Source organism: Neophocaena asiaeorientalis, unplaced genomic scaffold, assembly GCF_003031525.2.
Source record: "Neophocaena asiaeorientalis asiaeorientalis breed wild unplaced genomic scaffold, Neophocaena_asiaeorientalis_V1.1 scaffold98, whole genome shotgun sequence".
Lineage (NCBI taxonomy): Eukaryota > Metazoa > Chordata > Mammalia > Artiodactyla > Phocoenidae > Neophocaena > Neophocaena asiaeorientalis.
The window spans coordinates 1,806,114-1,832,373 of record NW_020172459.1 but is presented as its reverse complement, the minus strand read 5'-3'; the positions used below and the strand labels follow the sequence as shown (position 1 = coordinate 1,832,373).

Sequence of the window (26,260 nt, the reverse complement as noted above, 5' to 3'; positions counted from 1 at the left end):
GGTGTGTGGTGTGTGTGTGGTGTGTGTGTGTGTGTGTGTTTGGTATGTGGTGTGTGTGTGGTATGTGGTGTGTGTGTGTGTGGTATGTGGTGTGTGGTGTGTGTGTGTGGTGTGTGTCTGTGGTATGTGGTATCTGGTGTGTGTGTACTACGTGGTCTGTGTGTGTGTGTGGTGTGTGTGTGGTGTGTGGTGTGCTGTGTGAGTGGTATGTGCTGTGTGTGTGTGTGGTGTGTGTGGTGTGGTGGCAGCAGCACTGAGGCTCCTGACCAGGGAGGTGGGCAGCAGAGAGCCCCAGGTGCTCCTCAGAGCAGCCTAGGACGCCCCAGTAGGGTGCGGGTCTGTGCACCCCCTAGCAGCCATGCCTTCACCCCTTAACAGTGACTGTTCCAGAAAAGCCCTGTGAGTCACCTGACGAGGAGCTCCCCCACGCCCAGGCAGGGAGATGAGGCCGGCTCAGGGGCTCAGGAACTGTGGGTGCAGCAGAGGACACCCCCTGTCCTCTCCCCCGCATGCTGCACAGTCAGCCCTGGCCACACTGAGGTGCCCTTGACCTCTCATCATCCCAACCCCCACCTCTACTCCTGAGGCTTTAGCGCCCCGGGCCCACAGCACAGCCACGTGCAGAGCCAGCCCAGGGGGGCACCAAGGAGCCGCGAGGCTGTGCAGGAATTGCCCAGGTCTGGAACCAGGCGGAGCTGGGCCAGACCCTCTGCATTCACAGAGCCAGCCTGGACGTCACAGCTGAGGCCGGAGCACAGCCTACTCCTGGCCCTGTGGGGACACCAGAGCATGTCCCACAGGTTTCAGGCAACAGAATGACAGTGGAGGGAAATGCACATTATTTTATAAACCAGGACAACAGGAAAATGCTGCCCATCGTCATTAGGCCTGCCAGTGATCGCATCCTGCTTTCAGAGGTGTTGAATGCTGAGCTCGTGTCTCCAGACGGACGCAGTTTGGCAGTACATACTCAAGAACATTCGACCTTGGAAAGGTTTGATCAAGGAGCATTGTCCAAGGCCAGCATTGCACAAAAACACACACTACTCTTGGCCCGGGGCTTGGGCTTTTGTTTCTCTTGCATCCATCATTTTAATGCATGTATTTTAAAACTGTATACATTTACTATAATGCTTACAATGTACAGTGTAAAACATTCAAAATAAGCATATAAAACCGATACAAAAACTGAACATGTAGAATGGTGAGGTAAAACATTCGCTCCTCACCCTGGGGCATCATCTGTGCGCCCCACTTGGGGGGCCCCACCCCTAGACAGGAGGCTTGCCCTGTCTTACTTGGCTCTGGGTCCCCAGTGTCTAGCTGGGCACCTGCACACATAGGCACTTGAGGAACCTGTGCTAGATGAATGAATGAGCGATTGGATGAACGTAGCCCTGCCCACCTGCGGGACCTCGGCAGAAGCCCTCACTGTGCCATGGGTCAGCTGTGCCCCAGGCCAAGCTCCCCAGCCCTCCACTTGTGCCCTGTGCTTTTGCCTGCAGTCTGCAGACTCCGGCAAGCGGCCCTCCACCTTGGCGGGCCAGTTCAAGCAGTCCCTGGACCAGCTGATGAAAATCCTGACCAACCGCCAGCCCTACTTCATCCGCTGCATCAAACCCAATGAGTACAAGAAGCCACTGGTAATGCGGGGAGGGAGAAGGCCTCTACTGCATGAGTCTGATGGCATCTGGGGTCATGTCACTCCCTGCACGAGTGTCTGGGCAGCTTTAGAGCTATCTGCCCCCATTTTACAGATGTGGGTACTGAGGCAAGGTGACCAGTCTAGGCCATTTGAAGGTCTGTGACCTTCAGGGCTTTGGATCACCTGGACCTCAACTGTCTCAGCCCTGCCATTCGCCTGCCATTGGCCAGGTGTGTTGCTTCTCTGAGCCTCAGTTTTCTCTTCCGTAAATTCAGGACCTGCCTACCTGCAGGGGGCAGCAAGGATTGCACATGACGTTTTTGCCACATCTGCATAAGTAAACCACACTCCATAAGGGGCAGCAACCAGTACTGTGATTTTAGAGACTGACACCAACTGCTGGTCACCGAGACCTGAGGCCATGCAGCCCTTGGAAGGCGGCTTTATCTGCTTATGTGTGTGGTGGGGTGGGAGCCTGCTGCCTGCCCAGCCCCTGACACATGGGCTTGGGAATCCCACCCAGAGGCTGCAAATACAGGATTCCAGAAACTCGGAGATGCCATCTGAGAGGAGATAACATGATTAAAAAAAAAAAAAAATCTTAAGAAAAGAAATAATATTACATTAAATGAAGTGCCTTTTTGAAAAGTATAAAATCATATGAAATTCAGGCTGGCCCAGGAGATCCAAAGTGTGTCTTCCTTAAAGGCACAATGCACAGATGTTAGAGAGTAACTGTGCTCCCAGAGGTCCTCTACCCACGCCCACAGGTGGGGGCCTGAGGATCATTCTCAGGTCTTGTGGGTGCCCCTGGCTGAGACATTTCTGGGAGTTGGTAGCTGCTGTGCGGGTGTAGGGGAACCCAGGCTGAGGGGCCAGGAAGGTTCAAGGTAGGAACCCTGGCTCAGCCACTCAGGAGCATGGCCCTGAGCCTCAGGCAGCTTGTCTTTAAGTTGGAGCTCAGTACCGCACCAGGTAGGGCTGTTGTAAAGATTAAAGGAAAAGCACGAGGCCCACCGGAAATAACAAATGGGAGCTAAGGAGTTGCCCAAAACTAACTACTGTGCGGTCCTAGATGCCACAGGCAGTTGCCTCTGTGGCACTCCGTGTTTCCAGGTGCTGGTGGGCTTGCCAGATTGGAGGGCTTGCCCCAGTCCCCAGACACTCCTGGTTGGAGGTGGAGGGGGGCTCTCGAGGGTCCCAGGCATGCAGAGTCTTGGGGCCATGGCTGAGACCCCATACCCCTGTGCAAAGCATCGTGGCCAAGTTCCTCTCCAAATACCCATCTCTGGAGGATGGACAGACTAAGTTTAGAATATTTTCTGACTCAAAGTAGGAAAGGTACTTATTCCTTCCACTAGAGTGTGAGAGGCACGATGGAGCCCCAGCCTGAAGGACTGCAGGGGCACCGGTCACCCCAACACAGGCAAAGCCAGAAGGAAACTGTGTTCTTTGGCATCATTGCTTGGGGGCACTTCAAAAAATTTTAAATGTGGCATATGCAAAAACACTTCGATATTCCTCATACTTTGCATATTCTGAAAATGTGGGAAGCATTTGGTGTTCTTGTGGATGTCCCAGTTCGTATGTTATCGACTTTTTAGCTCCTTGGAAAACACTTCCAGGACTTTGCAGCGACTTCAACCAAATATCTCCCTTCAAAACAGAACGTTCATGAAACCAAGCGTTTGCTTGGTTCTCCTGCATCTGGTGGACAGCCGAAGGGTTGGTGGCAGGGAAGTCCGGAAGGGGGAGGCCCGCGCCATCAGCCCCTCTCCTCTGCGCCCACAGCTCTTCAACCGGGAGCTATGCATCTGGCAGCTGCGCTACTCAGGCATGATAGAGACGCTGCACATCCGCAAGTCCGGATTCCCCATCCGCTACTCGTTCGAGGAGTTCTCGCAGAGGTTCCACGTCCTGCTGCCCAGCGCCGTGCGCACGGAGGTGTGTGTCCCCACGGCCCGGCACACGGGCCCCCGAGAGGCGGCGTGCGCATCCGCAGAACCCAGCCGCCTCTGGGCGCCCACACGGCCGCCGTTCCAAGCGGGCTGCCCACCTGATGCCCAGGGCCCCTCCCTGGACTCCAAGCTTTGAAATGACCCCCGTTCCTGCTTCGGTTCTCTAGACGAGGCTAGCGGCTGATTATGTTCCTTCTAGGAGCATGCGCAGTTAAAAGCAAACACTCTCTTTTACGTGGCAGAATGTCACAGAGATGATAAGTGGCCAGGGAGCAGGACACTTCCTGCTTCCTAGCCTTCCCCGAACACTCAGCCATCCAGAAGTTTGGGCTGCCTGTGTCCAACGGCCACACTGAGGCCCCAGGCCCTACAAGGTGTGGTGGCCTCATGGTCCCCTGGGCCCCACCCTTGATCCAGGGTGCCCAGTGCCTGTGCCCCGGCCCAGCAGCCCCTGACGGCGACCCCTGTGGGAGCAGACGGACCCCGCTCCCTAGGAAGCCCCGGAGGAGGGACCTCAGGCTCCGGCGTGACTCCACAGAGCCAGTCCTGTTTCTCTTTGGCAGCTTCGGGGCAAGTTTCGCCAGATGACCCTGCGCATCGCCGAAAGCAGGCTGCGCACAGACAAAGACTGGAAAATGGGAAAGACCAAAATTTTCCTGAAGGTGAGACCCTGAACGTGCTGGTCCTCAGCCTCCGGAAGCCTGTGTGGCTGGTCTGGTGCCCGTGGGCGCCTGGGCCGTGCGTGGCCCCTCCCTCAAGAAAGCCACGCTAGGGAGGAAGGGAGGAGGACGGCACGGGGAGAGCCCGGCCGTGAAAGCCCGGGGGCTTCTCAGAGGAGGACATTAAGGGCAAGGCCTGAGGAGAAGGAGGGGCTGCCTCCAAGCCACCGCGGAAGAGCAAGAAGGAGCTGAGGGAGGTCTCCCACTGTCCCGGAGAACAGCCCTTCAGGCCCGCCACAGTCTGCAGTCAGACCTGGGGAAGCCCCGCCCCTGCCTCCCTGGAGAGGCGGGGCTTCAGGCAGGAGGCAGTGTGCCCCCTCCCCCCATGACAGCTCCTTGGCCGGTCAGTACAAGCAGCACCATCTCCCACCTCCCACCTCCCTCTCCGTCAACTCACAGGGAGGCTCAAGGTCACGCAGAGGCAGCCTCCCGCCCTTGAGGCTGGCCTTCGGGCCCTCCAGGATTGCGAACTGGGTCAGGGAGCCACAGGGAGAGAACCTCCGTGTCTCCTAGCCTCACACGCCTTGGGCAGGTCAGCAGGGCGAGAAAGAGAAGATCAGGGCTAGAATCAGGGCTCTGCCAGCCGGCCCCGCACCCCACCTCGTCCCCACTGCCCTTCCTGAGGCCTCCACGCTCTCCTCCTCCCCCGTAGAGCCTGCCCAAACGTCCTTGTCTGTCATCCCAGCCCCAGCTCTCCAGTGGGTCTGTCCGTAGGTCCATGCGTTAGTCACGTCTGCCTGTGCTGGGACTCTGGGGCTTGACAGGAAGGAAGAAGCAGAGGGGCTTCAGACCCCACTGGGGAGGTGAGGCTGGCAGAGGGAAGAGGTCTGGAGAGTCCCAGGGCCGCTGCCCAGGAGGGTGCGGTATGGAGAGTGGGGTCAGCGTGGGTGGATGGCCAAGGAGGAGAGGTGAGTGCCCACCCCTCCATCGCTCCCCCTTCCTGGCTGCTCCGTGAGGCCACAGTCGGGGGTCTAGTCCATCTCTGTGTCCCCAGGGCCCACCCAGGCACACGAAGAGACCCAGTGCTTGCTTGATGCAAGACTGATGGGGGCAGGAAGGGCCACCAAGCCCCTGGCCTCTGCTCATCACTTAGCAAAGGGCTGTGCTGCGCTCTACTCTGCAAAGACAGCCCCTTCCTTCCGGGCCCGGGATCCAGGGGGAGCAGGGAGGTGGGCCAGGGAAAGTCACCGCTCAGGGATGAATACGGCTTATGACCTCAACACTCTGAATTCTACGCAAAGGCTGGAGTTCATGTTTATATGGAAACAAGCGTGCATCTGTATTACAGCTGAATGAGCGTTGCTCTGAATTCTACGCAAAGGCTGGAGTTCATGTTTATATGGAAACAAGCGTGCATCTGTATTACAGCTGAATGAGCGTTGCACATGAGTTTTGGGAAATAAAGTACAGCTTTGGGGAAATGTTTTGCCCCCATCTTGGTTTCTCCAGAGCAGAAGTGAAATTTCCCAGATCGAATTAACAAGAAGAAAGAACTAAAATGGGAAGTTCTTGGATCGGGGCTGGGGATGTAGCTGTGGTTCTCTGCTCTGAGCCACATCGGTGGCAGCATGAGGGCCCCATCCCCTGCCCGCCCTCCTAGGAGCCGTGTGGGAAGAGTCTGAGACACCCTGACTTCTGGCTGCAGGTGGGCGAGTAGGGGTGAGGCAGGGCAGCTGCGTGATGAGATCTCTCCCATCCCAGGAAAACCAGGAAACCCTGCTGGCGGTACAGAGGAGCCAGGCCCTGGACAAGGCTGCAGTCAGCATCCAGAGAGTCCTGCGGGGCTACAGATACAGGTACCTGCCCTGACCCGTCCCAGCCCATACACCCACCCGCCATGTACCCTGGGCAGGCCTGTACCCCACAAGGGCCACATGTTCCCACTGGTCCCCCTCTCGGGGTGACTGAGGCAGAAGCGCTGTCGGGACCTCCTGACCAGGGACACTGCAGCCTGTGTTGGCCAGAGAATTCTAATACATTATTTGAATCTTTGGGGTGGAGGGCAAACTCCACCATGGAAGCAAGAGCCCAATGAAGCGTCAGCTCTGGTTTCGACTATATCTCGGTGTTCTCCTTCAGTTGTCTTAGAGAACGTATGGGTTTGGTTTTATGAGGTGGCTGGTTTTGGAGGGAAGAAAAGAACTGTCTTTGACTCGGGTTCCTTGTCAGTAAGAAGATAACGCTTGAATTTCAGTGCAGGTTCAGTAAATTAGCCATATTACCGCCTCCCTCCCCCTCACCACGTCCAGGGGGCTCGGCAGGTCCCATGGTGCCATTCCCTGCTGTCCTGTCGGCCCGTTGCCAACCATAGGAAGGCCTGGAAACCCAGAGAGGACAAAGTGCGAGAAAGTGGCTGAGCCACGGGAATAGCGGCCATGGGCGCCAGCAAGCAGGGTCATGAGGCGGGGAGGTGTGGCTTAGAAGGCCATACAGGTTCGGGATTCCCCAGTGGTCTCCACTGCCATTGTTGGGGGTGAGCTCATTACTACCCATCAAGGATGACTTCCTGCACAACCCAGGTGAGGGTGGATGTCTAGGCTTTCCACTGGGCATCTTCTGGTGTAGGTGGGGGAACCACAGTTGTTTACATGATGTTTCACTGGAGTAGACTTGGTTATTATCTAAAAGTTTTCTGTCTTGCTAAACTGCCCCTTTCTTGATCCTTTTGGTAGAGAGAGAAGCCTTTTCTTGGGGTCTTTCTGGTCTGTGCCCATTGTCATTTCTGGATCGCCTACTTCTTCAACTCCTAGTCTGGGGTATGTGAGGCAAAAAGAAATCCAGAGAAGTTACCACTGTGTCTGAGATCCTCAGCTGGTCTTCCTTCTTCTCTCCATCTTTCAGAGTCTTCTTAATGTTTGTTTTATGTATAATGTCTAGGGGTTTTTAGTTGTCGTTAATAGGAGGAGTAAGGGAAAGTATGTCTACTCCGTCTTCCCAGAAGTGATCACCATTGGTAACTAATGGTGTTCTTGCTGTTCTGGCCAATGCAATTAGACAAGAAATTTAAAGAAAATATAGAAATCAGGGTTTTTCCACTTCAACACTATTGACATTTTGCTTGGATAACTTTTTGTCATAGGGGGCTGTCCTGGGCATTGCAGGATGTTTAGCAACATCTGAACTCTACTCACTAGATGCCAGTAGCATCCTCCCCAGCCCCCGGTCATGGCAACCAAAAATGTGTCTAGACATTGCCAAATGTGCCTGGGGGGCAGAATCACCCCCAGTTGAGAATCACTGGTATAAGTATTAGAAAGGAGACAAATTATCTTTATTTTTAGATAATTCAGTTGTTTACTTTGGCCTTATATTAGAATCATCATGTGAGTGTGTGAGTGTGTGTGTGTGTGTGTGTGTGTGTGTGTACATGCACCAAAAAATATTGAATAGATAGATATACAGACATATATTGTCCACCCATCAACAAAGATTCTGACTTAATTGGACTGGACGGCACCCAGACATCAATAAATATTGAAGTCCTCCAGATGATTTTTTTCTTGTTCTTTTTTGTTTGTTTGTTTTGGTTTTTGTCCCCCAGTTTTATTGAGATATAATTGACTTACAGTACTGTACAAGTTTAAGGGGTACCACATAACGATTTGACTTATACATATCATGAAACGGTTACCACAATAAGTTTAGTGAACAACCACCATCTCATACAGATGCAGAAACAAAAGAAAACAATTTTTTTTCCCTTGTGATGGAAATCCTTCTTAGGGTCTACTCTTTTAATAGCTTTTATATATACCATAGAGCAGTGCTAACTATAGTCATCGTGTTGTACATTACATCCCTAGTACTTAATCTTACAACTGGAAGTTTGCACCTTTTGACCACCTTCATCCAATTCCCCCTCCCCCAACTCCCCGAAGGTGATTTTTAATATGATTGAGATCTACTGTCCTAAACCTAAGAAAATACCCTGAAAAATTATTAGAAGTGATAAGAAAACTCAGTTAAGTGTGGGAGAAAAGGTACATCCTGTATGCACCTCTGACTCCCCCAAGAGGCGAGGTTTCAGGTTACCTCCTCCAGTTTTCAGCCCTCGTTCCTCCTTGTGGAGGGAGCAGTCTGCTGGAGCTTGCCAGGCTGCCTGGGTCTGGGGGCAGCCCTCTGCTTTGACCTGCCCCCAGAGAGGAGCTCTGGTCCTAAGACTTCTGACCTGATTTCTGGTAAACCCCTGGGCTAGTGGCCAGAGGAGGGGGCAGAGTCTGACAACGAATAAAAAGTTGGAAATGGGTTTTATCCCTTCAGAGATCTTTGGGGGAAATGAGGAAATTTATTCTCCTCGCTCTAAAAACTGGACTGTCCTCGGGAATTCCCTGGAGGTCCAGTGGTTAGGACTCCTCGCTTCCACTTCAGGGGGCACAGATTCAATCCCTGGTTGGGGAACTAAGATCCCGCAAGCTGCGTGGCATGGCCAAAAGAAAATAAAGAAAAGAAAAAGAAAAAAGATCAGTTTAAATAAATAAGTAAGTAAATAAAAACTGAACTGTCCTCATTCACAGATTTAGTTGTTGGCAGTAGATTTTAAGCTCCTAACCTGTCTGTCTTTCAGCCTATAAAGGCTTCTGGAAAAGAAATATTGTATGCATTCATTTCCCCCGACATTTCATTCCCTCTCTTCTTTCAAAATCAGTTTTTCCCCCCAAAGGCTTTAAAATGTCTGTGGTTGTTACCACTGACTTGCATTTCCGCTTCTAGGAAGGAGTTCCTAAGGCAGAGGCGGGCAGCTGTGACCCTCCAGGCCTGGTGGAGAGGCTACTACAGCAGGAGGAACTTCAAGCTGGTAAGAGACTCACGTGGGAGGCGGAACCTGCGGGAGCAGCCGTCCAATTAGAAACAAATGTTGACGATTGTTTATGACTGTGAGAGCTGGGGCAGGAAGCATCACATCAGCCACAGGCATGATCTGGGCCTCAGCACCCCACACACTCTTCTTAGCATGGTGTCAGGTCACACAGTTTGCGGGTTTCAAAGCGTTCTCCTGCAGAATTTGGGGCATCTCCAGGGCTAGAATGAGATGCCCTGCTCTGAAATTAGATGGTGGCTTTTTTTCCCAATTTCCGGGCAACAGAATAAGTTAATGGATTGATTGTTTTCTGTTTCAAGCATTTTTTTCTAGTTTTTTCCTTGACCACAGGCACTGCTAACGAGTGTCTGCGCAACAAGCAAACCAGAGCAACCTTGAACCGTGTCCTGTGGGGCCTGTTCGACTGCTTGCCTTGGTCATGGCTGCGACTGTGGTCGGGACATGCCGTGGTCACGTCAGCAAAACTGACCCACACCTGTCCTCGTTCCGTGCTCACAAGGGCACATCGGCAGCTGACATGGATGGAAAGGCTCCTTGGGGCCTGTCGCTCTGTGTGCATCATTTCATTTATTATTTTTTTTCCCTAAATTTCTTATATGTAGTTTTTTTTTTAATACATTTATTTATTTTATTTATTTACTTTTGGCTGTGTTGGGTCTTCATTGCTGTGCACGGGCTTTCTCCAGCCGCGGCTGGCGGGCTCTAGAGCGCCGGCTCAGTAGTTGTGGCGCACGGGCTTAGCTGCTCCGCGGCACGTGGGATCTTCCCGGACCAGGGCTCGAACCCGTGTCCCCTGCATTGGCAGGCGGATTCTTAACCACTGCGCCACCAGGGAAGTCCCCATTTTATTTATTATTAAGCCAACGCTGTATGCCAAGGGACCGAGGCATAGAGAAATTAAGTCATTTCCCCAAGAGCACGCAGTCAGTAAGCAGCAGAGCTGGAGTTTGGATGTGCGTCTGTGTGACTTCCAAACCTGTGAGATGAAGCGTGACCCCTCACACCTGGCAGCCGTTAGGTTGGTCTTTCAGAAGCCAACAGGAGCCATCCCAGAGGCTTAGGGACTGCTGTGGCCTAGGGTGTGTTTGCAGCATAGAAGCAGGTACTCATAGTTTATTATTTCCTCTTTATTTTCAAAATCCTTGAGGGATTAGCTTGAGGGAGCCGGCCATAGGCCTCCACACAGGTACTCTAGCTCCACACAAGCTGGCTGGACTTGGCTGCAGGTGTGAAAAGCAAGGCCTCTGGAGTCGTATCACGCATGTGACACCCAAACCAGTTCTCTGTTACTGGTAGAAGTACCAGGAAACTACTTTATTATTGACGCCATTTAAAAAGCCTTCTTTAGCACTAGTTTCATGCCAGGCTCTGTTCTAACTGCTTTACAAGTGTAACTAACTCACTTAATATGCTTGTACTCACAGGCACATAAAATTTTAGCACTAGCGCTTATGCCATAAAGCAGGTAACTGTAAAGCTAATTTGTGAGGACACCTTGCCCCTTGCTCTCTGTCCCCTCGGGAAGGCCTTTCTCTGCTCTGTGCCCTGCTGGGCCCAGGCCTCTCTGTGAGTGCCCGTCCTTCTTGCCTCCGCAGGTCCTCCTGGGTCTTGAGCGTCTGCAGGCCATTGCCCGGAGCCACCTGCTGGCAAAGCAGTACCAGGACATGCGGCAGAGGATGGTCCAGCTGCAAGCCCTCTGCAGGGGCTACCTGGTGCGCCAGCAGGTCCAGGCCAAGAGGAGGGCAGTGGTGGTCATCCAGGCGTACGCCAGGGGCGCAGCTGTCCGGCGGAACTTCCGGCAGCAGAAAGCCAATGTAGGTGGTCACTGCCCTCTTGGGCAGGTGGGAGGTGGCTGGGCCCAGGTGAGGGAGGGTAGGCGGAAGGAATGGGCAGCAACATAGGGCTCTTGCCAGACACTCCTGCCCCCTCCAGGTCCAAAAATACCAAGAAATACCAAGAGGAGCCTTCAAGAGAGTCCAGGCAAGAGAGGCGGGAGGGCAGGGAACAGGGGAGCAGCGCCGAGATGCGTATCCCTGCGTTTTGAAATTTCACCCTTGCGTGATCCCATTTCCTCCATTCGGAGAGCACCTGAGACTCAGCCTCACTCCTCAGAACTTGCTCATTTGGCAGTGGTGATAAGGAAAGAGGGCCTAGGCTAAAGTCTTCCCCTGCTCCGTAGATGAAAATGGGTCCACGGGGCACAGTGCTAGTACAGTGGCCAGAGCAAGAAACAGTGCAGAGCCCCAGACACGTCAGCAGCGTGTTCCTGCACCCACATGGCCCCGGACAGGCCACAGACCAGGGCAGGCCCAGGGCCCCCTCCCAGGGGAGCCTTGGTACTCTTTGTGAAGGGACCAGGTGGGCCTGAGTGGGTTTTGCAGCTAGGTTCTGGGGGTCTTCGGGCTTTGGCGTGGTACCCTGTGAGGACAAGCAAGCATCTCCCCTCTCTGGACCTCTAATTATCCACTGGGAAAGGAGAAGCCCAGGCTGGTTGATCTCCAGTCCCTGTCGCTTTTAAAACCTAGGATTTTAGAGGGAAATGTATTGATTTGGACAAATATGGCGGGAGGAGGTTTATTTGGCTCCCGGGAGGGGCTTGCCCCAGCTGGGCCTGTGGTAACCGTGGCCCCCCGGGGTGTCTGTGCAGGAGCCTCTGGTCATCCCTGCTGCAGAGCAGAAAAGCCCAAGCGCTGTCCCCAGCAGGAAGCGTAAGTCCATCTACGACACTGTCACCGACACGGAGATGGTGGAACAGGTGTTCGGCTTCCTGCCTTCCCTGATGGGCGGGCAGGAAGGCCAGGCCACACCGCACGTCGAGGTAAGATAGGCCCTGCCGGCACAGCAGCGAGAGGGGCTCTGTCTGGGGGCCAACCTCTAGGCTTTACTGAAAAGCCAAGACTCAGCTCGGGGAGCCGAAGGAGTAGGTAGGTGTTGAAGTGAGTTCTGCGGTCCTGGGTGAAGATGCAGGGAAAACAGGAGCGAGGGTCTCTGTGGTCTAACCCTTTCAAATTGAGCAGGTTTCTTACCTGCAAGGCTTCCTAGAGCCTTTACTGCGCGAATGTCATTGGGCTTTCAATCGGGCAGCGTTTCCCGCGTGCGTTTGGCCCCTGTCACAGAGCACCTCGGCGGCTGCTGCTCTGCAGTCTGTGACCTGGGGACCCGAGGTAGAAAACGCACGGCAGGAGGAGGGCGTATCTGATTTGGGGGCAGCTCCGGGGCTGTCCCGCTGACTCGCACCGCATCCTGCTCTGGGCCAGTGACCTAGGCGCCCCCCAAGGTGCTCATGCCTCCCCCTCCCCCGCCCAGGCTCCCCCACACACACATAAATCATCTGTGCAGTGCGGGCAGCCCGGCCCCCCTCCACTGGAGGAGCATTTGACAGAAGCAAGCAGGAAGCGGGTAGGGAGTGGGGAGTGTCTGGAGAGCCCAGGTCTGCAGGCAGAGGGTGCCAGGTACCTGGGGCTTTCACACCGAGGCCCGCCCAGCACCCGGCAGCCCACCAGGGGCCCACCGAGGGTGAGGGTCGGGGAGGTCCCCAACACAAGGGGCAGTGGATAATTCTGCACCCCGTCAATAACCAGACAGACCCTTCTTGGGGCTCCCCGGCCCCCAAAGATGCACACGCTGCCAGGTCACATCTTAAAGGACAGCAGACCCTTGTCCCTCCCTCTCACTGGCACCCAGGATCTGGAAGAGAGGACCCAGAAGCTACCCGAGGTTGACCTGGACACGGTCCCCATCATGGAGGAGCCCGAGGAGGACGCAGACGGCCTGGCCGAGTACACCTTCCCCAAGTTCGCTGTGACCTACTTTCAGAAATCAGCCAGCCACACACACATCCGGCGGCCCCTCCGATACCCTCTGCTTTACCACGAGGAGGATGCCGACTGCTCGGTACCTGGTTCTCTGGTTTCTAGTGGCTCAGGCCTCCCCCTGGTTCAGCGGGAACCAGGCACGGACGGGGTGCTGTGGGCTCCCCGCTGCGTGGAGCTGGCTTCCAGCCAGGCACTCTGTCCCCGTCTCCCCAGGCCGCCCTGGCTGTGTGGAACATCATCCAGAGGTTCATGGGTGACATCCCGGAGCCAGTGCTCTTTGCCAGGAACACCCTGCGTGGTGACTCGGTGATGCGGCAGATCCATGACGCCCCGGGCAGGGAGAGCGGTGCCCAGCCTCCAGCACACGGCGGATCCGCACAGGTGCGCAGTGGGCGGGGGCACAAAGGGCATACGCCCTTCCGGGGTCCCCAGGCCCCGGAAGCTGGACTGGAAGCGGGAGGCAAGGTGTGGAGTGAGCATCACCTGCTGGACCCAGGGGCCCCCGAGGCTTTTCAGTCTTGGATGGCACTCAGGAACTCCTGAGTCAGGCATTACACCCAGGACTTTGTGAATTAACACAGTCATCAGAGGAGAGGATCTCCCAGGCTCTGAACACCGGGTTTGACCTGAACGTTGGACAGTAATACTAACAACAGATGTTATTACTGACTGGTGACGTGCTATGTGCCAGTTGCCTGTCTGCAGTTAATTTCCAGATGAGCCATCCCTACAAGGTAGGGATTATTAAGTTTATTGTAGCTAGAGGAACTGAGAAGTGAAGTGACTTGTCCCCAGATCACAGTGAATACGTGTGACACAGCTGGGCTTTGAATCCATTCTGCTGAACTCAGAGACCAAATTCTTTACCCATGTTCTGCCCTGTCCTCTGATGGAAGGTTAATTCACATCCATATTTGGTCAGAAGTCCTTCCTAAAGCCCTGGTTTCATGATGTCATCTTAGTGGAATTAACGAAAATAGTCCAAAGGAATGACACAGCAGTGATAGCACTCGGGCCCACCAGCATTAGGAGTCCCACGATTGCCTATGATTCTGACACCAATTCCAATGTATGGGGATTTTTCCCCACACCAAGACTTCTCAGTACCAGCTGGGTGTCCTACAATTCAACTCAATCCTGACACTATCTGTCTGGAGGTAACGTCTGATTCCACAGATGAAGGGCTCCATCCTTCAAGATGACCCCTGCTTCAGCGCAAGTCCGGATTGTTCCTCATTTGCTGACCCACTGGCTGTAATCAGAGGGTTCCCATGACACCCTTCTTGGGTTTAATTTGGGAGAGTGGCTCAGAGAATTCGGAGCAACATTTTACTTACTACATTACTGGTTTATTATAAAAGGATACAACTCAGAACAGCCAGATGGGAGAGATGCATAGGGCATGGTGTGGGGAAAGACTAAGACGCTTCTATGGGGAATTCCCAGGTGGTCCAGTGGTTAGGACTCCATACTTTCACTGCCGAGGGCCTGGGTTCAATCGCTGGTCGGGAAACTAAGATCCCACAAGCCACACGGTGCAGCCAAACAATAGATAATAAATAATAGGAAAAAAGAAGAAGAAGCTTCCATGTCCTCTCCAGGCACCACTCTCGCTAAATCTCCAAGTGGTCACCAACCTGGAAGCTCTCTGAACCCTGTTCTTTTGGGGTTTTACGCAGGCCTCATTACATAGATACGATTGATGAAATCATTGGCCACTGAGCCAGCTGAACTCAATGTCCCGCCCCTCCCCCCTCCCCTTGTCCCCTGGCAACCAGACCCACCCTTAGGTGCTTTCCAAAAGTCACCTCATTAACATAAAAAGACACCTTTATCATAGGAAATTCCAAGGGTTTTAGGAGCTCTGTGCCAGTAATGGGGACACAGACCAAATATATATTTCCTATTAGAAATCACAATATCACAGTGCCCCATACCTCAGCTCAGATAGCTGTGAGGTCCTGTGTGCAGACCAACTGCATAGACATCTAAGGGAGTCTGCAGCCTGGCATCACGTGGCCAGATCTGGTCCAGGGATTACATGGAAGTTGCCCAAACTCAAGCCCTGACTCCCTGACCTCTAGAGATGTGGGCTCTGCAGAGTGTAATAGTCATTCATTGCTGTGTAACAAATTACCCCCTAAATTTGACAGCTTGAAACAGCCCACATTCGTTATCTCAGACAGTTTTTGAGGGTCAGGAGCAGCTTAGCTGGTTAGTTCGGGCTCAAGGTCTCTGGTGAGGTTGCAGTCAAGCTGTCATCTCCAAGCTCGACTGGGGCTATGGGATCTGCTTCCAAATGGCTCCCTCACATAGCTGCTGGCAGGAGCCCTCAGCTCTGGCCACCTGGGCCTCTCCATGGTGCTGCCCGAGTGTTCTCACACATGCTTCCTCCACAATGAGTGACCTCAGAGAGACAGCAGGAAGGAAGCTTCAATGCCTACATGCCACGGTGGGTGAGAATGTCAGGAGGCAAGGGCCACTGGGGGCCACCTTGGAGGCTGGCCACTTCTCAGGGAGGGGATGCTGGGAGGTGGTCCAGCCACTGGCACCTCTGGAAGGTGAACACAGGGAGGACTGGCTTCCCAGAGGTCAGATCTCAAATGTTCCTTCCTGCACACTTATTAAGCACCCACCATGTGCCCCCCGAGGAGGAGCAGTGGGCTGAGTGAGCCTTGCCCACCCTCGCCCGCCAGCCTACCATGTTTTATGTTTGTCCCCTGTGTGGCAAACCAGTTTTAGCCCAGCCAGAAGCTGGTACCCAGCCCTGGACCCAGTCCCACATTGAGCTCTAATTTTGGCAGCAACTTCTCATGACACCATCAGGACAGTGTGTGACCCCTGCCCTAAGGAGACCAGCAGATCACGATGGCTGGGGGCAGACCCCTCCCCACCCAGACCAGGCCCCGCAGCTTAGAATCTTCTGATCTCTGGGAAAGCCCCTACCTTGCAGTGGGTGGAGTGTATTCCAATTCATCCACCAAACTGTCACAGAGAGTGACCATAGCCTGGGGCTGTCCTGGGCACCTGGGCTCAGACCCAGCCCGCCTGGCTGGCGAGAGGTCCAAGCTTTGGAATCAGGACAGTCCTGAGCCCTCCCAGAGGGCAGGTGACTGGCCGAGCAGCTTTTGTCCAGTTTCTCACTTTCCCTCGCCTCTGTTTCCTCACTCAGCTGTGAGGATGGCAATGCACACCTGTCAGTGTTGCACAGCTCGGTCAAGATGAGGGGCTGCTTGGCGCTTTGTCAATCAGCTGGGAAATGGCTGGGGGACCTGAAGACTAGCCCCACCCTAGGCACTGTTGGGTCAGATTGGGAGGTGCTACCCCAGCTCACCATCCCTCAAGAACTGTCTCCATCCACAGAGGCCCAACCGCAGGGACAGCGGGACCAAGGACATCTCCTCCATGAAGCTGAAGCGGTCCTCCAGGGTCACGGGCCAGGTGAGCCCAGGGACAGGGGACCTGGGCCTGTTCCCAGCTCTGCCGCCAGCTGGCTGGCCTGCGGCAGCATTCCAGGCTTTCACCCGGTTTCCTCCTTTGCAAATGGGAAGAATCTCAGCTGTCCTGACTGCCGCCTTTGGGTTTCAAGGTGGCCAGCCAGCTGAATATCGGGGAAGAGGCATTTGATCCTGACGAACCCATCTCAGACCGACCCATGTCCAATCTGGAGAAGGTGCAGTTCATTGTGGGTTATGCCATCCTGCGGCCCAGCCTCAGGTCAGTCCCCACCCCCGTCGCACCCCATTCAGAACATGGGACCCCTCATTGGCTCTCAGCCCATGGCTGCAGCCCTATCCTGCTCCCTACCCTGGGGCCTGCAGGCTGGGTCTCAGGACAGCAGACGTTATCATCAAGGGTTCTCTATTTGCTCTGGGTTAAAACCCCTGGGTGAAACCCAGTTTTAGGAAGACAAATTCATCATGGGCTGGTGATTCATTTGATAACCAGCTTTAATGCAAGTCCGTTTAAATGGGCAAGTCCCTCATTTATGTTATATATATTTTACTTTATATACAATTTGCTTTACAGGAATTGTGTTTTTATAGAAATTTAAAGAACCATGTATACTGCTTTCAGGGACAGACTACTGTATCTCAAGGGTTCACATATTTTAAGTTATTATTTTTAACCAAATTGGGGGAATTGGGGGCATTATTTCTTCAAATGTTCTTTTCTACTTCATTCTCTCTCTCTTTTCCTTTGAACTCTAATTAAACCTATGGAAGACTTTTATATTATCCCTTACATCCCTGAGGGTCTGTTCATCCCTGCTTTCTTTTTTTTTTCCTCTGTTCTTTAGATTGGATAGTTTCTATTAATCTATCTTCACATTCACTGATTTTTCTTTGGTCTTCCCCAGTCTGCTATTATACCCATCCAACATTTTTTTAAAATTTCATATATCATATTTTTCAATTCTAGAGTTTGCAGTTGGTTCTTTTTTATAGTTTCTGTTTCTCTGCCAAGATATCCTGTTTGTTCATTCACTATGAGCATAGTGTCCTTTACATCTTTGAGCACAGTTATGGTAGTTTTTAAACCTTTTCTGATTAATCCAATATCTGGTTCATCTTGGGGCCAGTTTCCACTGATTGCCTTTTCTCTTGAGAATGGTCATGTTTTCCTGTTTCCTCATACGTCCAGTACCTGACTGTTATTTTCTCAGAAATCTAGTACTTTGGGGTTGTATCCTAGACATTTGGGGATGATATGTTTAGAGACTCTGGAATCTGTTGTATTCCTTCGGAGAGTGTTGACTTTTCATTTTGGCAGACAATTAACTTGGGTGGATTCAAACTCTGCCTCCCTTTGGTGAGCAGTACCTGGAAACCCTGTTCAGTTATTTTAGCCTTTGCTGGACTGCCTGGAGTCTTCCCCACACATGTGTAGATCAAGGGTGAGCCAGAGATTCAGGAAGATTTTATATGCAAAATGTAGGACTCCTCTTCTTTGGCTGTCTTCATTACACGATTTCTCTTTTCACTTTCAACTGCTGTGGGTACCCAAACTCTGTCTTCTGGTTCTTCAAGCCAGTAAGACTAGCGTTTTAGCTGCCTGCATGACACTAACATGGCAACTCTTCCAACTTAGTTGGTTCTACTGGTAATTCTCTCATGGTTAGTCCTCACTGGCCACCACACCCTCCAACATGGCAGACCCATATAAGATGATTGTGGGTTCTTCAGATACCCTATAGGCACTTCCGCACAGTCCTGACCCCAGCTGGGGCCAACACTGTCTCAGGGATCCCTTGAGGTTCTCTGTCATCTCTAGCCCCTAATGGAACATACCACAGCCTCTTAACCACTGGGACCCTCCGGAATGATGGTTGGCCTGCTTGCGTGGATCCCAGCGAGATGCCTGACGCCCAGCTCCTTCCATGGCCTCCTCTTGGTCAACCGACACCCATCCACGCTTGCCCCACCAAACTGTACAAGTGCAGTTCTCAGCTCTTGACTGTTCTTTCCCATCTTGCGCATCAAGGGTGGCTTAGACTTCTCTAGCAGGAAGCAGACACTAGTCTCTTGTTCATGGAGACCCCCAACTTGTATCTCCAGGGGACACAAACGAAGCACTCTCAAGAGCTCTGTCATCATGCCCCATTCCAGTACCCTGGGGTGGTCCAGTGGGCTGCTGGGGCTCATCATGCCTCAGATGGGGAGTGAGGTGGGTCCGTCTCTAGCAGACAGTCCCCACTCCATTAGCAGTTCTCCTGGGTCCCCCCTCACTCCCCCTCACTTAGATGTAGTGAAGATGAGCCAGAGATCTCTCTACTCCCATGAAGTCGCTTCCAGGAATCACCTTTCAAATTTCTCACCTTCCTTTATGCAGGCTGGAGATGGCGTGCTGGCTGGACTGGTTCTGCCATCTTTTAGTAAATCCTACAAGAGTGTATCTCTTTAGAATATTATTATCATCTGTTTATCCTTGGCTTTGGAGTCTTAGCCAAATTCCAAGACAAAGCAAATGCCCCACTTCACATCCAGCCACACGTTTGATAAATGTTTATTAAGTACCTGCTCAGGGCCAGGCCCTGGCCTGTGGGCTGGGGATGTAGAGAAGAAGGCAACGTGTCTCTGTCCTCAAGGAGCCCATCCTTTAGTTGGGGAGCATGGGAGGACCCGGAGACCCACAATAACTGCCTGTGCTAAGGTGGTGATCCAGTGGGGGCACCGAAAAAGAGTAGGGCCAGGTGGGGTGGGAAGGAGGAGGGGTGTTCGCTAGACAGAGGGAGAGGGTGAGCAGGGTCACAGAGTTCTGAAACAGCCTGAGGGTCTGGAATTCCGGATGATTTGTCCCAGCTGGGGCCCAGAGTTTGAATTCAATCCTTAAAGCACAGGGAAAAGCTTTAAGAGAAGACCATGATCATAGATGACTTCCAGAAAGATCTTCCTGGCAATGACATGGAGGGATGGAGCCTGGGGGTGGGAGGCCAGGAGAGGGCTGCTGCAGAGCTGATGAGGAAGCCCAGGGAGCAGAAGTGGAGAGCAGGGGACAGAGAAATTTTCCAGGAGACAGATAGTAGGATGTGGTGGCTGATGGGTGGAGTCTGGGGTGGCCCCCAGATTTCCCGTCTGGGAGAGTGGTTGATGGCAGTGCCTGCAGAGGCTGCAGAAGGAGGAGGTCTGCTGGGACTGACCATACTGGCCCAGGAAAGCTGGCCGTGCACGTCTCCTCTGAACTCTGTGGTCAGCAACGTGACATTGGTAGCTTGAAATCAGCACTGGTGGGAATATTTACACCACAGAAATTGGCAAATGCAATGAATTTCAGGGCTTTTTCCCCCAGAAGAGTTGGTTGTTAAACATTTAGGAGCATACCGCTGTGTAATTAGGGGAAAGATGCTGGTCTCTGGATGTGTGAGGTTGGAGAGGCTAATGTGACACTTTTATAAGTTGATAGAGGCTTGAGTCAGCAGGGAAGAGTGGAGGAAAGCCCCTTCCCCAAGAGGACACAGAGAAGAGAGGTTCATGAGCCTGTGGGAATGGGAACTGATCAGGAGGTGAGGAGTTGAGGGGTTCTCCCTCGAAGTCCCCACTCTCCTCCCTGCAGTGGCGGGGTGGGGGGTGCTGCATTCAGGGGAAGGGGGAGGACCTCTAGGCAGAGGGAAAGGTTTGAAATAACTGTGAGGTTGGGGAAAGGAGCAGATCAGATTAGGCTGATCTGCTAGGAGCAGGGCTTTGGCTGGAGACCCCTCGGCCCTCCCTGTAGCTGTGACCCACAGCTGGAGGGTCAAGGTGCTGTGAGCAGAGTGGGTGAGGGCAGGAGCAAAGGCCCAAGGGGCCGAGATGACTGACTGGGAGGACAGAGGGCTGAGGCCTTGGGAAGACAGGAAACAAGGGCTATCAGGAACGGGGGTGCAGAGGGACTTCCCTGGCGGTCCAGTGGTTAAGACTCCACGCTACCAATGCAGGGGGCCCGAGTTCGATCCCTGCTCAGGAAATAGATTCCGTGTGCCACAACTAAGACGCAGCACAGCCAAATAAATAAATAAATATTAAGGGAAAAAAAGAAAGGAGTGGGGCTACAGAGCCCACTGGGGAGACATTGGAGGGAGCACAGTCCTGGGAGATGACAGGGTCCACGGTGGGCCTGGATGTGAGGGTGTGCAGCAAAAGCAATTGGAGGCGAGGAGGCTGGAGGTCCCCCTGCAAACATGTCTGCCCCTAGGGGTGCAGAAGGAGCTGTGTGCCCCTGTGCCCCGTTCTCCTCTTCTCCCCCAGAGCTAGCCCCCTGCCTGGCCTCCCAGCACTCCGTGTCTTTTAGGGACGAGATTTACTGCCAGATCTGCAAGCAGCTCTCGGAGAACTACAAAACAAGCAGCCTGGCCCGGGGATGGATCCTGCTTGCCCTGTGCCTGGGCTGCTTCCTGCCATCCAAAAGGTTCATGAAGGTGGGAAGGGCTGGGGGCAGGGGCTGAAGGCGGGGGCAGCACGGGTGGGCCCGGGGCCCTGGAGCAGGTCCAGACATCCTAACGCATGCATGGCCCAGTTCTCCTGCTACTGCAGGCCAGGATGGGTATCAGTGCCTGGGCTTCTTTGAGCCTCAGTTTCCCGTCTGCATAAAAGGATGCTCCTTCCAACCTCTACTCAGGATCTGCAGAGTCATCTTACCTGGGCTCAGGCACCAGGGACAATGAGACAATCAATGGGTGCAGTGGGCACTGAAAAGGCAAAGGGGTCTGAGGAGTGAGCACCAACCAGAGATTGGCTGCAGCATCTCTCTCTAGGCCTTAGAACTAACAAGGGAGGTGCTTTCAAGTGTTGGAGGCCCCAGCCTTTGCTACTCTAATATACCTTTTGGTTCTGATGATAAAAGTAATATGTAGGGGGCTTCCCTGGTGGCGCTGTGGTTGAGAGTCCACCTGCTGATGCAGGGGACACGGTTCGTGCCCCGGTCTGGGAAGATCCCACATGCCGTGGAGCGGCTGGGCCCGTGAGCCATGGCCGCTGAGCCTGTCCGAAAAAAAAAAAAAAAAAAAAAAGTAATATGTAGGATATGAAGAAAATCTAGAAAGAAAATAAAAGTCATCCCCACACCCAGAGGTAACTTCCATTACAATTCCTGGCCTTTTGTGGTGTGATAGGGTCATACTTGGAATCACATAGAAAACAATATCACTACCTCTTGTCCCGTCAGGGACAGCAGGAAGTGTGGTCACCCTAGCCATCTGCCCTAGGCCCTGGGCCACCCTTGACACCAGTAAACCCTTCCAGGCTGCATCTCCTCAAAGAATCTCTCTGAGAGACAAAAAAGTTTTCAGTGCCTTGTTTCAGCATCTTATCAAACATATTTTGAACATCGGCTCTCCTTTTTAAACATTTTAAACACTTATCTTATGTGTCTTCTCATGTCATAAACTGTTCCCAAATGGCAGTGCTAATGCCATCTGTTAGTGCTGTCCCAGCGTGTATTTCACTCGTTGATGGACATTTAGGATCCATCTTCCAATTGCCCATCACCATAAACACCACTATGATTGAAAACTATAGGGACTTCCCTGGTGGCACAGTGGTTAAGAATCCGCCTGCCAATGCTGGGGACATGGCTTCGAGCCCTGGTCCGGGAAGATCCCACATGCCGCGGAGCAGCTAAGCCCCTGCGCCACAACTACTGAGCCTGTACTCTACAAACAACAAACCACAACTACTGAGCCCATGCACCACAACTACTGAAGCCCACGCGCCCTAGAGCCCATGCGCCACAACTACTGAGCCTGCGTGCCACAACTCCTGCAGCCTGCATACACTAGGGCCTGCGTGCCATGACTACTGAGCCCACGTGCTGCAACTGCTGAAGCCCGCGTGCCTAGATCCCGTGCTCTGCAACAAGAGAAGCCACCGCAATAAGAAGCCCACGCATCGCAACGAAGTGTAGCCCCTGCTCGCCACAACTAGAGAAAGCCCACGTACAGCAACGAAGACCCAATGCAGCCAAAAGACTAAATAAATTTTAAAAATGAAAAGCAAAAAAACCTATATATCTCCCTCTATCGTAGGTTTGAATTATTAAGTCGAAGAGTATGTACATTTTTAAACTATGTACTATTTAAAGCATGTTGACAAATGACTCCTTAGAAATGCCGTACAATTGATATTTCTTCTCACAGGGTGAGAGCCCCGTGTCAATGCACCTTTGCCAACACTATTATCATTTTTATTTTCATTTAAAATTTTTTTCCAGTTTTATTGAAATGTAATTGACATATAACATTGTTCAAGTGTAGGGTGTACAGTGTAGTGATTTTACATAGGTGTGTATTGCAGAATGATTGCCAAGTAAGGTTAGTTAACACATCCAACATCCATAGTTACAATTAGTATCACAGTTTCTAGAATCTGGACAGTAAGTAGAAAGTGTCCTCTGTTCTAAGTGTCTTCGTCCCCTTCCCTTCCTCACCCACCAGTATCTGCTGAACTTCATTGGTCAAGGGCCAGTCGGCTACGGGCCCTTCTGTGCTGAGCGCCTGAGACGCACCTGTGCCAACGGGGTGCGCACGGAGCCGCCCTCCTGGCTGGAGCTGCAGGTAGGGGCGAGAGACGGTCCATGTGGGATGGTGCCAGCCGTCATGGCTCTTCCAGCACAGCTCATGGGGCTGCCGGCAGGAAGTGTGCACTCCGGGCCCATCCACCGCCTTCTGTGCCTGTGGTCCCCGTGACCCTCCCCAGGCCTGGTCCAGCCTTCAGAATTGCACCCTCGCCACCAATCTAAATCGGCATTCCTTTAGGGCCCTACCAGCTGAAGGGGAAAGTAAGTCTACTTAGTTCCTTAGTTCCTTAGCTGCAGGGTGTGAGTGGCTGCTTAAAGCGTTACCCCTCCCGAGGACATACGCATTTTATATGGCCAACCAAGGTTGTCTGCCGTGGTGGCAATGTTGTTTGTGTCACCTGTGAGCTCCTGCAGTATCCTCAGGAAAGGACCTTCAGAAGCAGGCAGGGTTGAGGGGACACCCCTGCCCCCCACTATACCTGCAGCTCCTGAAAGGCACTCACTGTCTGTGCCCCACGGTGCCCTATAGCAGGGTAACCTCCCGCCACACTCCCTCCCATCCTCGCCCTGCCACCCGAGTCCACAGGGCCTCCCCGCTTCCACCTTACCTACCTGCTCTGCCCACGATCCTTGGAGTTGCATGTGAACTTGCCTTAACGGTGTGGTGGTGCTCACGCCCTGCTGTACACAGAGAGGAACAGTGGCTTCCTCGGACCCCAAATGTTCCAGAGTACGAGACCCAGCCATTTCCGAGAGCTTCTTGACTTTCTGTGATTCTGAGTCACCCAGCCAAAATTCAGGGATCTCATGTTAAAACTGGGCCTCCCGCTTGCCGGCTGCATCCCAGGGGCGCAGCCCTGGCCCAGTCTGTCAGTTCAGTAGCAGATGCCCGTTGGCCAGGACTTCTGTTAACTCCCTGCCGAACCGGGTGGGGCTTCAGAAGGCTCCTCCCCCTGGAACCCATGGGGATGAGCCAGCAGGGGCAGCGTGATGAGAAGAAGGGATGGTGGACTGGCCTCCCATCCCAGGGTTCCGGGAGCGCCAGCGCCGGCAGCTGAGTCCAGGAGCCTCCCGGGTAGAGGACCTGAGTCTTCGTCTGTCCCCAGGCTGTCAAGTCCAAGAAGCACGTCCCGATCCATGTGACCTTGGCGACTGGAGAGAGCCTGACCGTCTCGGTGGACTCAGCCTCGACGTCTCGGGAAGTCTGCCTGCACATCGCCCACAAGCAGGGCCTCAGCGACCACGTGGGCTTTTCCCTGCAGGTTGCCGTGTATGACAAGGTACTGGCCAGGGAGTCCCATCCACCACCCGCCTATCAGCCTAGCCACCGCTCGCCTTGCCGGCTGCCAAACACAGATACGAACACAAACTCCCGCTCACAGACATGCCTCCTAACAAGGCAACCTGCCCTCCTGCCCCAACACTCATGCGCTCAGCCCAGGGCTGTACCTCGGCCCCAGACGGTGTCACAGGCACACTGGTAGGTCCCCCCCCACATCCTGCTCCAAGCCCCCCACGCTGGGAGCTCAGACTCCCATGTAGCAGTGCGGAGGTCACACCAGCACTGCCCCACCTGAACCCCACGTCGTCGCCCCCCCAGATGCCCTGATGCCCATGCCCAGAGCCTCAGACCGAGACGTGCTCATGCCAACCAACCAATCAGAGTGTTCCGACCCCGTCACGTGGGCATGTGCTGCCTGTGGGCGGGGCGGGCAGGGGGGACAGTGTTGGGGGGGGTGATTGACAGTCCATGCCACATGGGGAGGAGTCCCTCGGGCGTCCAGCGGGCTCTTGTCCTCCGTGTGCCAAGGGCAGGTGGGGCAGCCTGACATGCAGCAGTCACTCACCCCTGCCGCCCCGATTCTGGCCTCAGTTCTGGTCCCTGGGCAGCGGGCGCGACCACGTGATGGACGCCGTGGCCCAGTGTGAGCAGCTGGCCCGGGAGAGGGGCGAGAGCGAGCGCAAGGCACCCTGGCGCCTCTACTTCCGGAAGGAGTTCTTCACCCCGTGGCATGACTCCCGGGAGGACCCAGTCAGCACCCGCCTCATTTACCACCAAGTCCTCCACGGAGTTCGCTCCGGCGAGTACAGCTTCGAGAAGGTGAGGGGACCACGGCCGTCAGGGCCCTGAAGACCCACCCATCAGACAGCCCGAGAAAGTGCCCTGTTCCAGCGCAGGGGCGGCGGGGACAGAGCAAGGGCAGCTGGGCTGCGGCCACCAGGGATGGCTGTGGGGAGCTGGAGGGCAGGCAGCCAGGGGAGAGGAGCAGGCCCGGGGGTGCGTCCGCCAGTGCAGGTCCCTGGGCCCCTCTGGGCGCAGCTGTCCCTGCCCGGCCGCCTCCATCTCGTCCCTCAGCCATAGGTTTGCTCAAGCCACTGGGGTTTGGGGCACCTGCAGCCGGTGGGGAAGCCCTCCCATCAGCCCCAAGCCCACCTGGCCTCACCACGGCAGCTGCTTATGGGGCAGCAGGGCCTGGGGGTCAAGAACGTGGCCTTGGAGCCCCAGCACTTGAGTTCAGGTCCCACCTGTGCCTCTTCCTGGCAGTGTGACCTTGGAACTTTAGGGCACCTCTCTGAGCCTCTGGGCCTCATCTGGAAAGTGCAGAGTCACCTGAGCTTTCTGGATGTTTGTGAGACTCGAGGGAAGGGAGCTTGTGCACCTGAAGTCCTAGGGCAGCGCTGCACCTGTTCAGTGGGTGCAGACCTCCCGGGCCCGAATCGGAGGATGCTGCCCTGGGGGGTCGGAGGCAGCCATGGCAGCCCTGGAGGCCTGCCTGGAATGGGGCAGTGGGCAGGGAGAGGCAGGGGTGAGGGGAAAAGGGGACCCAGAGGGCAGGCAGCTGGGTGGCCGGGCAAGGTTTTGGTCTCCCGGGAAGCACTGGGCTGCTAGGAGCAGGAACCCTGCTCTGTGCTGTGCATGCTGGGGCCTTACACAGGCTTCCACCCACATGAGCCCTGCAGAGGCCATACAGGGGTGGCCACTGGTCCCCTTTGCTCAGTGAGGACTGGGGGAGACAGGGTGAAGGCCTCGCCCACACTCACCCCACTCAGACAGCTGTGTTTGGGGCTCCACCCAGGCCTCAGAGCTCCCTCCCACACATTCTCTGGCTCCGGAAGGCTGAGAGAGGGGCACAGGGGATGCCCCCTTGTCCTCAGGCAGAGGCCCCGCAGGGCTCAGGCCAAGGCTGCTGGGAGGTCCCTGCCTGCCAGCCGGAGCCCAGTCGGGGCCCGCGGAGGTTCTGCCGTGTTGGGGGAGGGGCAGGTCCTGCCTAGCAGAGGTGGCTGGTCACCTCTGCTGGGCCGGGGCGAGAGCG

At 54.3% G+C, this 26,260-nt stretch overlaps 1 protein-coding gene across 1 annotated transcript in view; it reads left to right on the top strand.

The window, feature by feature from the left end:
- MYO7B (myosin VIIB) overlaps positions 1-26,260 on the top strand; it is a 95,479-nt gene that overhangs the window by 55,517 nt on the left and 13,702 nt on the right. Inside the window, exons 16-30 of the mRNA XM_024738064.1 lie at positions 1,506-1,643; positions 3,437-3,589; positions 4,167-4,265; positions 6,024-6,118; positions 9,033-9,117; positions 10,737-10,955; positions 11,789-11,959; positions 12,826-13,035; positions 13,170-13,337; positions 16,320-16,397; positions 16,546-16,673; positions 20,724-20,850; positions 22,864-22,983; positions 24,053-24,226; positions 24,820-25,047. Coding sequence (XP_024593832.1) covers positions 1,506-1,643; positions 3,437-3,589; positions 4,167-4,265; positions 6,024-6,118; positions 9,033-9,117; positions 10,737-10,955; positions 11,789-11,959; positions 12,826-13,035; positions 13,170-13,337; positions 16,320-16,397; positions 16,546-16,673; positions 20,724-20,850; positions 22,864-22,983; positions 24,053-24,226; positions 24,820-25,047 — 2,193 coding nt within the window. The remainder of the gene's footprint in view (positions 1-1,505; positions 1,644-3,436; positions 3,590-4,166; positions 4,266-6,023; positions 6,119-9,032; positions 9,118-10,736; positions 10,956-11,788; positions 11,960-12,825; positions 13,036-13,169; positions 13,338-16,319; positions 16,398-16,545; positions 16,674-20,723; positions 20,851-22,863; positions 22,984-24,052; positions 24,227-24,819; positions 25,048-26,260) is intronic.